Source organism: Nelumbo nucifera, chromosome 5, assembly GCF_055504915.1.
Source record: "Nelumbo nucifera cultivar China Antique chromosome 5, China Antique-T2T, whole genome shotgun sequence".
Classification (NCBI taxonomy): Eukaryota; Viridiplantae; Streptophyta; class Magnoliopsida; order Proteales; family Nelumbonaceae; genus Nelumbo; species Nelumbo nucifera.
The window spans coordinates 75,678,513-75,688,589 of record NC_142653.1 but is presented as its reverse complement, the minus strand read 5'-3'; the positions used below and the strand labels follow the sequence as shown (position 1 = coordinate 75,688,589).

General features: G+C 33.8%; 1 protein-coding gene across 2 annotated transcripts in view; it reads right to left on the bottom strand.

Annotated features, from left to right (window-relative positions):
• Nucleotides 1–432: 432 nt before the first annotated feature.
• Nucleotides 433–10,077, bottom strand: part of MAD1 (mitotic checkpoint family protein) — a 105,312-nt gene continuing 95,667 nt past the window's right edge. Inside the window, exons 11-16 of one of the 2 annotated variants that reach the window (XM_010254059.3) lie at nucleotides 9,819–9,981; nucleotides 3,292–3,379; nucleotides 3,131–3,200; nucleotides 2,868–2,996; nucleotides 2,739–2,777; nucleotides 433–819 (exon numbers count right to left, since the gene is read on the bottom strand). In XM_010254059.3, the coding sequence (XP_010252361.1) occupies nucleotides 730–819; nucleotides 2,739–2,777; nucleotides 2,868–2,996; nucleotides 3,131–3,200; nucleotides 3,292–3,379; nucleotides 9,819–9,981 (579 nt within the window). In that variant the 3' untranslated portion in view covers nucleotides 433–729. Of the gene's footprint in view, nucleotides 820–2,738; nucleotides 2,778–2,867; nucleotides 2,997–3,130; nucleotides 3,201–3,291; nucleotides 3,380–5,817; nucleotides 5,935–9,818; nucleotides 9,982–10,077 lie in introns of those variants that run through there. The other variant, XM_088887540.1, reaches the window with a different exon arrangement.

The window sequence follows — 10,077 nt, the reverse complement described above, 5'->3', positions numbered from 1 at the left end:
TGTTTCAGCCATGGACGCTGAAAACAGGATTGTATTGTCGCATCGAAGATTGCAGCTAGCAAGAAACATTTTCGAATCCTATCGCTGGAAGTTTGCTGCCGTTGATGGAACAGTTTCGGATGTCAGATCTGTCTTCTCGTTTGGACGAGTGCATTTTTTACTGTGTTTCAAGATCTTTTAATTCTGTGGCCCATCAAATTGCAAAACATGCGGGCTTGCATTTTTTTAGCTGATTCTGTTGGACTGAAACGATGTATCCTCTCTTTTACCACGCTATTTAATGAGCAAAGCACAAGTTTAAAGAAAGCAATGTTTGACACTACAACCGTTCTGCTTTCCTAGTTCAAACACTACCCTTTTTTTTGATAATTAATTCAAACACTACCTTGGATATCATAAATGCTAACACCAATAAATCCCTATAAAGTTATCTATGGTGCCCAGTGGGACAAGTTCATTAAATCAACACCAATACCTTGTCCTACCATCAACTATCATAATTACACGCTGAGAATAACAAACATTCAGGCTTCAATTTAAAATGTCTAAAACTTTGCAGACATTAGTCAACAGCAGGCATTAGAAAAGGTGCCATCATAGGTAACGAAGCAAGACCAATGAAAACATGTACATTTCGATTTATTACTTTCCCATATATTCAGGGTGGTGACAGAAGGGAAATTATTGCAAGGAGTCTCTTACATTGGCCAGCCAGCTAATACTCAGACTTCAAGAAAGTGTCCGCCTGTTGAAAGACTCTATAGTTAAGTTGGCTGTAAAGGCTGGAATGGAATTCATCTTCCGTATAAATATCTCTATCTGCAAAAGAAATGCCAAAATGGTCTTATATCTATTTTTCCTCCTCAAGTAAGAAGACAGTCCAATAACAAGACCAGGAATTTAGAGAGACAGTTTAAAGCCCAAGTCCCAAACAAATTGTCAATCAATTCCCGTAGGGACTGATCCATCCCTAATGGTGGCTTTGTTCTGTTTATGGTTTAAAATGTTGTGAAATGCCGTTAATGTTGCCTGACATATGTCAATGTTGAGGCTCACCGACATGAAAATGGATGGTAATATAAAAATTACATTATTTCGGTCGACATTTCCTATATTTCGGAAATGTCAACCAAATTGGTCCAAATAACAAAAAAAAAAAACAGTTTTTCCTATTATGTCGACTAATGTACATTAATAATATAGTATATTATATTATTATAATACAGTATATTAATATAAATTATTCCATTAATAATTTCTATTTAATATTTCAAATAAAATAGTTATAAAAAAGAATTAACAAAATATAAAAACAAAAGAATAAATTAATTACTTTATAATATAAAACATAAAATATTTTTTCAAGTAATAAAATATTAACTAGTTAGTATTTTTTTAAAATATTTATTAAAAATCAGAATGAATTTATTAAATTTATACTAAATCATAATTTATTATAAGTTTAGTTTTAAAAATCATAATAAATTCATTAAGTTTTATAAGAAACCAGAATTTATCATAATCTTAATACTTCAAAAAGGAGAATCAGTTTATTAAATTTATAATAAAACATAATGTATTATAAAAATCAGAATAAATGTATTTCTATTTTCTAGTGTGAAATAAATATATTAGAACTTATAATAAATCAGAATTAAAAATAAGAAAAGAAAATATAAGATAACCTTGTAAAAAGATCAAAATGCATAATAAATTAGTAAATCGTCATTTACTAATTTGTTATTGATCTTAGTTTCTTAGATTTATATAATGGTTGGGAATAAGATAATCGTCTAGAAATATGTATTAATGCTTATTTTACAAAATATCATTGCATATTTTCACATATTTATTAATATTTCAACAATGTCTCTAATTTTTACAATATTTCCCCTCGACATTTCCGACATATGTCCTATATTTTGGTAAGCGACATTTCCATCGACATTTTAAACATTGGTTCTGTTGGATAGTGTGTATGCCCTTAGCTCCAACTGATGTATTCAAAATGTTCCCACCCTTCTTAAAATTGGATTTCCGCTCTTCCGGCCAAGTTCTTTGGCATATAGCTTCCTTGATCAAAACATTGTCCCTCACATCTAAACGAGGGCAGGCCCAGAGGCTTTCTCTTGGCTCATTTTGACTTTTTTCAGGACTCATCTGGTCTAAACTAATTGCCAGAGCCAGTCTCAGACAAGTCATCGCCAGAGAACAGTAACTGAAAGAGATTATCATTGGGTTAGAGTTGATTCCTTGGGCAACTTGATCCAATCCAAACCCAACCTTTTATTAACTTCTGGATTTAGCCTTTTTATTTTCATGTTAGGAAATTATATATGATAATAAGCACTTCAAATTTCACCATCAAACATCAATTTTACAGCATATACTTCACCATATTATGTTAACCACTCAACCAATAAAATCTCACATAATAACCTATTCTGCATTACATAGGAAGTACTTATGTTGGTTGCCATGGTGACCGAGCCTTAAAAGCACAACTGCCTGGATGATACCCAGATTGCTTCATCCTATTTTTTGTTTCAACTTTTAATCCCACAAGATTCTGTTAATATTCATCATCATTTCAAGTATTTATTTGTTCATTCTATTTGTTATTCTTATTGATTGATCTCACCTACTTCACCAGACTGGTCCAACCACAATCTAGTGAAATTGGTGTTTGGTTGCACATAGAGATAACAACATTTTCCACAAATAAAAATACTTCATACCTGTTGAGATATCTCAGGCTGGGAAGCATAATCACTAGCCTATATAAATGAAAAGTAAAGTCAGCACATGAGTTCAGCAACAAGAGCTACCAGAGTTCAGCAACAAGAGCATCAACAAGAGCATCTTACCAAAATGTTTGTGTTTCCTGATTCATAATCAAATTCAAGTTTCTCATCATCACTGAGAGCATAAATAGATTGGAGAGTAAACCGTGTTACTGGAATTCCATTAGGGCGCAGTTGATCATCCATTACAATCTAACAAAGATTGTGAACAGATTTGAGAGTTATTATCGTCAAATTGAAATGGAAAAATGAATAAAGCAGACTTCTTATTGTGGTGGTGGCGGTGGTAGTAGTAGTAGTAATAGTAATTGAGATTTAGATTATACCTTGTAACCAAAAAGTAAGCAACAAGCCCTTCGGAAAACTGAGATTTTCTCCGCAAAAACAGCTTTGTATCTGTTTCAAGTGCAGATTTGAACCTCAGTACAAAGAGACAGTATACTAAAAGTGCAATGCCCACAGTTCTAAAAGTCTGCTGACCACTAACCTTTCTTCTCTTTTCTCAAGTGTCGCAATTTGCCCTTTAAGCTGTGTAAGCTTTTCAGATATATCTGAGTCAATTAATTTTCCAGCATCTGCTAATCATATGCAGAACTATAAAATTAAGAATATTTCCTATTTGTAAATAATAAATTAACCATGTCCAAATATTTGCATTAAGCATTTTTCTAGAAACTACAACATATTTCAAAAGTACTTTATTACCATTATCAGGAGTTCATTGGTCAAAACACAAGCACTCTATTTTCTATTACTATTAATACTAATGCTGAGGCATGAGAAGAGAAGATTTTCATGCCGTCTCTTATTTTCTCTACTTCGTCTTCTAGTTTCTCTCTTCATCTATCTTTTCTCATTATTTCATTTTATATCTTGTCCAAAACCAACCAAGCAACTCAACTTGGTACCAGAGCAAGGTTCTCTGATTGAAAACATCCATCTTTTCTCATTATTTCATTCTATATCCCTTGATAGGGCATTGCTTTTAGAAGAATTTCAATGCAGGTTTTCAAGTGATTAGAAGTTATTTGTTTTTTTCCAGATCTTTCAACAACATTGTGAAAATTGCAGTTCTGGGATTCCTGATCTACCATGACCTATTGAGATTTTTGGGGATTATGACTACAATGGTATAGTTCCTATACTTTTTTAGAAACACCAAAACTTGTCTCACAAAGAACAGATGAATATTGAGAAAGTTATGCTATTTTTTATCATCTATATTTGTCATTAGTACAAGTATTGCTTTTGTAGGGCTTTGTGAGGGTCAAGGCTAAATGTGAAGGCAAGGTGGCTGGGTGTTCAAAAGGTCAGGTGTAAGCCTACAGTATACATATAATTTTTTAGTTTTTATGTATGTATGAATACAATGCACAAAACACATACACATACATATCTATATATGTAAATATATTTACTATAATTTTTATGCAAGTACAATTTAGTTCTTTTTATAGACAATTGACATATTTTCATTTTTATTACATAGATTCTTTCTAACATGAATACCATGTTCTAGAAATTGGATTCTTTTTTTTTTTACTTCGTTTCCTGGTTAAAACCTTCTTTACAAATTAGAATGATTTATGTATTTAATTTGCATATTTCCTTGTCTATTCATATCATCATCATCCAAGCCTTATTCAAACTTTATGGGGTTTACAGTCATCATCCATCTTCAAGCTGTCAAGAAATGTAGGTTCTCAATCTAACCCCAAAATTTTCATTGTTTAAAAGGAAAAAAAAAAAACAGAAACTGACATTCACATTGAATAGAGATAGGAGTGCCTAATCCCTACCCTTTCTCTCTCTCTCAACTTACCTTGATTGGCCTAGTCCTGGCTGAAGAACAAGGAGTCACTATTAATTTGAGCTTTTTTTACAGACCCGAGAGGCCCATCACTCCCAACTATTTATTTTCATAGGTAGCAACTCCATCTACTCGGCCATGAAGTGAAGAACCGATTTCCGACGTTCACAACCCTATATTTTCCGAATTTTCTTCTCATGAATAAGTTAATTTTCAAATGTGATTCAAACCAATAAAAAATAGTACAAATATTTCAAATCATAGCAGAAGAGGAAGAAAAGAAGAAAGAAGAATAGAGAAGGGAGAAGGGAGAAAAAAGGAGTTCGATAATCTCCTCTTTCTCCTCTCTAATCTTTTATTAATCTTACTAAGATTACATAAATTACAAATCTGCCCTTAAGTGGGCATCCACCTTATTAGCATGACAACATACTTAGAAAACATAAAGAGAATTGAAGGCCCATTAAGAACAAATAACAAGAGGAACTAATCAATAAGATAGAAATGGGCTAGGGCCCACTTGGCCCAGTCTCTCTATACTCCCCCTCAACCTGAGCATAGATATCAATCATGCCCAATTTGCTTATATAGTGAACCGGCTTTCCTTTAGGAACACCTTTTGTCGAAACATCAACCAACTATTCTTTAGAAGCAATAAATGGCAGACAGACTTCTCCTGAAGCAACTCTCTCCATATAAACTGTATGTCAACTTCTATGTGTTTAGTTCTAACATGCTGAACAGGATTATGTGCAATGTTGATAGCGGCCTGGTTGTCACGATAATAACATCATTGGCTTCTCCCGATCTATACCCAATTCTTCTAAAAGTAATCTCAACTACAAAAGTTTTGAAACTCCATGTGCCATTGCCCTGTGCTCTGCTTCAGCCGAGGATCTAGCCACTACAGACTACTTCTTACTCATCCATGATACAATGTTCCCTGCCACCATAGCAAAGTAACCTGAAGTGGATGTCCTATCATCAAAACATCTAGCACAGTTAGCATCAGTGTATGCTTCCAACTTCATGTGTCCATGCATAGCAAACAAGATATCTTTCCCTGGAGTCCCTTTTAGATTACACAGAACCCTCTTAGCAACTGCTAAATGTGTATCTTTAGAGAATGCATGAACTGACTAATTACACTAACTGCATAGGAAATATCTGGTTTAGTCATGCAAAGATATAAAACTTCTGAACTAGTCTCTAGAACACTCCCCGATCAATCAACAATTCACCACCAGTAGCTGTAAGCTGACAACTTATGATTTAGGTCTATAGGAGTGGAAGTTGGTCGAGCACGCAGTTTGCCAATCTCTGCAAGAAGATCAAGAACATACTTAGGTTGAGAAATGAAGATGCCATCATAGTTGTCAAGGCGACGCCTAGGTGACAATGACAAGGCACCCTTTGAGGCTCGCCTCGCCTAATCACCAAGTAGTTTTGTACTATGTATTGTAAAATACTTTTTTATTCTTTATTTTTTGACATTATAATTATAAAATAGGCACTATTAAACTAAAATATTCATTTTGTGTGTTTATATACTAATTTCTTTTCATTATTTTTCTTTTCTTCTTTTCCTATAACAAAAATAAAGGTTCAGCCCCTATATTTTTTGAATTTTCTTCTCCTTTTTTATCTTTTCATGAATATGTTGATTTTCTATACTTTAACATGAACTCTATACTTTTCTTATGAAAATTATGAATAATTATCAAGGAAATATGGCTATGGTACCTAGGGAACTAGGTGACTAGGCGATGCCTAGGTGCCCGCCTAGTCGACTAGGTGACAAGATGCCCCTCTGACACCCAACCTCGCCTTGGCGCCTTGAAAACTATGGATACCATCCTTAGACCTAGCAACTTTGATTCCCAAGAAATATTTGAGTTCACCCAAGTCTTTAATCTCAAACTCAGTGTTAAGAAATCTTTTGAGATGAGTAACTTCCCGAGTATCATTACCAATAATCACAATATCATCAACATAGACAATCAGAAGGGTCACTAAGGAATCTCTCCTCTTAACAAAGGGGCCAACTGAGAAGAAAGAGGTGATATGCGAATATTGCAAGAAACAACAACTTTAAGAAAGGTGGTCAATCTGGAAAGCCCAAGAATGCAAATGTTGCTATAGCATCTAAAGGTGGAAATAGAGAAAGTGTTGAAAAATCTGGTGTGGAGTAGCTAGCAGCCTTGAAGGCAGAATTTGAAAGATATGGGACGCTAATCACTTGGAGACTACTGTTGTAGCTTCCTCCTCATGCAACACCTCTACATCTACATTTTCCCATGTAGGCATTTGTGCTTCTACAAATCATGCTACAGTCTTAGGTAATCGTAGAATTCCTTGGATTATAGATTCCGGTGCATCAGATCATATGACCAAAATATCTAACTTTTTTTGTTCATACCAGCTCCTCTCTGGTAGAGAGAAGATTTCCCTTGCCGATGGGTTTCTTGCTCCCATCTCTGGCAAAAGATATTATAGCCTCTGACTCCCTTGTTTTGTCTTCTATCCTTCATGTTTCCAAACATAACACTGACCTTTCATCTGTTAGTAGCTTAACTAAATAATGAATTGCAGTGTAACCTTCTTTCCTACTCATTGTGTTTTTCAGGACCTGAAAACTCAGAGGACGATTGGGAGTGGCCATGAGGCGAATGGAATATATTTGCTAGACATCTCTGATTGAATCCTAGACTACTTACTGGAGTAGCTTTGGAATCTATCTGATCATTTTTCTTTTTCAGCATTGAGTCATTTGTTTCCAGAAACGTTTAAGGGAATATCCCTATCGAGTCTTCATTGTGAGTCATATGAACTTGCAAAGCATTATAGACAAACCTTTTCGGTGAGTAATAAAAGATCAGTTTCTCCATTCCATATTGTGCACTTTGATGTGTGGGGGCCATATCATTTATCTGCTATGGGGGTTACAAGTATTCATCCTTTTTATTGATGATTTTTGTCATTACACCTGGATTTACCTTATGAAATTTTCAAAAAATTCAATAACTTATTCTTACCCAATTTAATACTCGGATCAAAATATTCTGGTCTGATAATGCAAAGGAATATTTTGAGAAGAAGCCAACGAGAAGAAGAATAGAGAATGGAGAAGAAGGGAGAAAAAAGGAGTTCAATAATCTCCACTTTCTTCTCTCTAATCTTTTATTAATCTTATTAAGATTACATAAATTACAAGTTTTCCGTTAAGTAGGTGTCCGCCACATCAGCATACTTAGAAAACCTAAAGAGAACTAAGGCCCATTAAGAACAAATAACAAGAAGAACTAATCAATAAGATAGAATTGGGCTAGGGCCCATTTGGCCCAATCTCTCCACATTTTCTAAGATTGATCTTAATTGTAACTAAATTCAAACACTTGGGGGATAGAAAAAGGGACACAAGTCACCACTTTGGGGTGATTCAGGTGCTTAGCCTGAATATATGTTGATGACTTGATTCTATGTCATAATATGAAATTTATATTTTTGATGAAGATTATTGATAATTACTAATGAAAGATGGTTACTGGTTACCATAGAACCTAGAGAATTACCCTAGAATTCAAGGTTTTTATTTACAAAACATAAGAAAAAAAAACCTAGGAGACACCTAGGTGCCTACCTAGACAACTAGGTGACAAGGTGCCCATTGTTGCCTAACCTTACCTTCACTCCGAAAACTATGATTTTGATATTTAGCATAGCTATTTTTAATTATTTGACAAGTTTGCAATAAACAAAAACAATATTACAACTAGGAATGACCCCTTGTACTAAGTATAAAGCCACTAATCTAAGCTATTTCAATTTTTTAAATCATTTATATTAAAATTTTAGGTTAGGTTTTTTATTTGGTATTTTGATAGATTTTTATTTGACTTAAGAGACCATATTTTATCTAGAAGAATGGGCACACACCATTTATTATATCATTTGAGATTCACAACTTATCCTTATATGATAAATTTGATTTTGGTTTCTTATATATTTTAAAAAAATTAAATCAAGTTTAATTTGCAAACAACAACCTATTTGATAAAAAAATGGGACCCACATCATAAAGTCTTTATAGTAGCTCCTTATTTAAGTTAGTCTCATATCTACAGAAGAATTCAAGCTTCTCTACATTTTTGCTACATGTAGTTGAAAGAACAAAACTAATAATTTTTTTAGTTTGAACTAATAAAATCTGCACTTTTATTTACTGCTGCAAAAATTATTAATTTGTTTAATTTACAAAAGAGGAAGAAGAAAAGAAAGACTTCAATATAAGTGGAGTAACATATGATCGACCCCCATCCCAAAAGGAATCAAATATCATAAGGTAAAATATTTACTATTACATGTAAGACCCTAAGAGGGTCATGCAGACCAATGTTTCAACCACCCAAATCAATTGATCACTAACTAAGACAACTGTTTTCAAAGTATTTCCAATCTATAAGTTAGCACATTGGAATCATGAGTGGGTCACAGGTCAAACTGTCCAACTGGCCTCAATGGTGAGTTAAAAAGGCTGAACTTTGTAGGATTCTAATCATAAATTACAATGATACTTCAATCCATGATAATTGTGGGGATTAGAAATTAAAGCACAATTTAAACACAATTACAGATAAAATGACATAAATTCCCCTAGTTGGGGGGCATACTCCATATACCCCAACTTGTCCAAAAGAGATAACTTTCATTAATCAATCAATATAGTTTACTCTTTCCCAACTTAATCCTTGAGTATAAAAATCAGTCAACTAATCCATAGAATTCACAGAACAGGCAGGTTTAACACCAAGTACATTTTCTCTAACAAAGTGGAAGCCTACTTCTATATGCTTGGTCCTCTAAAGAAAAGCTGCATTCAATGCAACATTTTTAGCAAACTAATTATCAACCCTAAACTAACCTGAATTAAGTCAGGTTCATAATTTTCAATCCAAACCAAAACCAACCTTCAACCCAGCCTGATATTTTCAAGTTAGGTTCAGGCTAGCCTGGCCCAAGTTGCAACTTGCAACCCAAGATATTCAAGTAAATAACATTCACTCAAAAGAATTTCCAAAAAGAAAATAAATGAAAGCTCACAACAATAAACAGATAAAAGTGCCATAAGATTCATCAAAGCATGGCCAAAAAGGAGAATACGTGTCATAATTCTTTGCTATTAGACAAGAAGGGTTCGTGCATACCTGACTGGCCTTTCAATTCTTCAACAGCTTGCAATTTCTCTTTAGTTTTCTGCAATTCAGTTCGTAATGCCTCTATAGTATGCTTTGCCTCATTATCAACTGCCAAGGTGTTTACCATTCGCAGAACTTTTGTATTTGCAGCAGAGAAATCACCATGACCTAACTGCACAAGACAAACCATCCAAGTTGTTGAATGTAAGATTGTAATTGCACACATGTAAGTAAGAGAAAAGTATGCTATAATGGTAATATAGTGTAG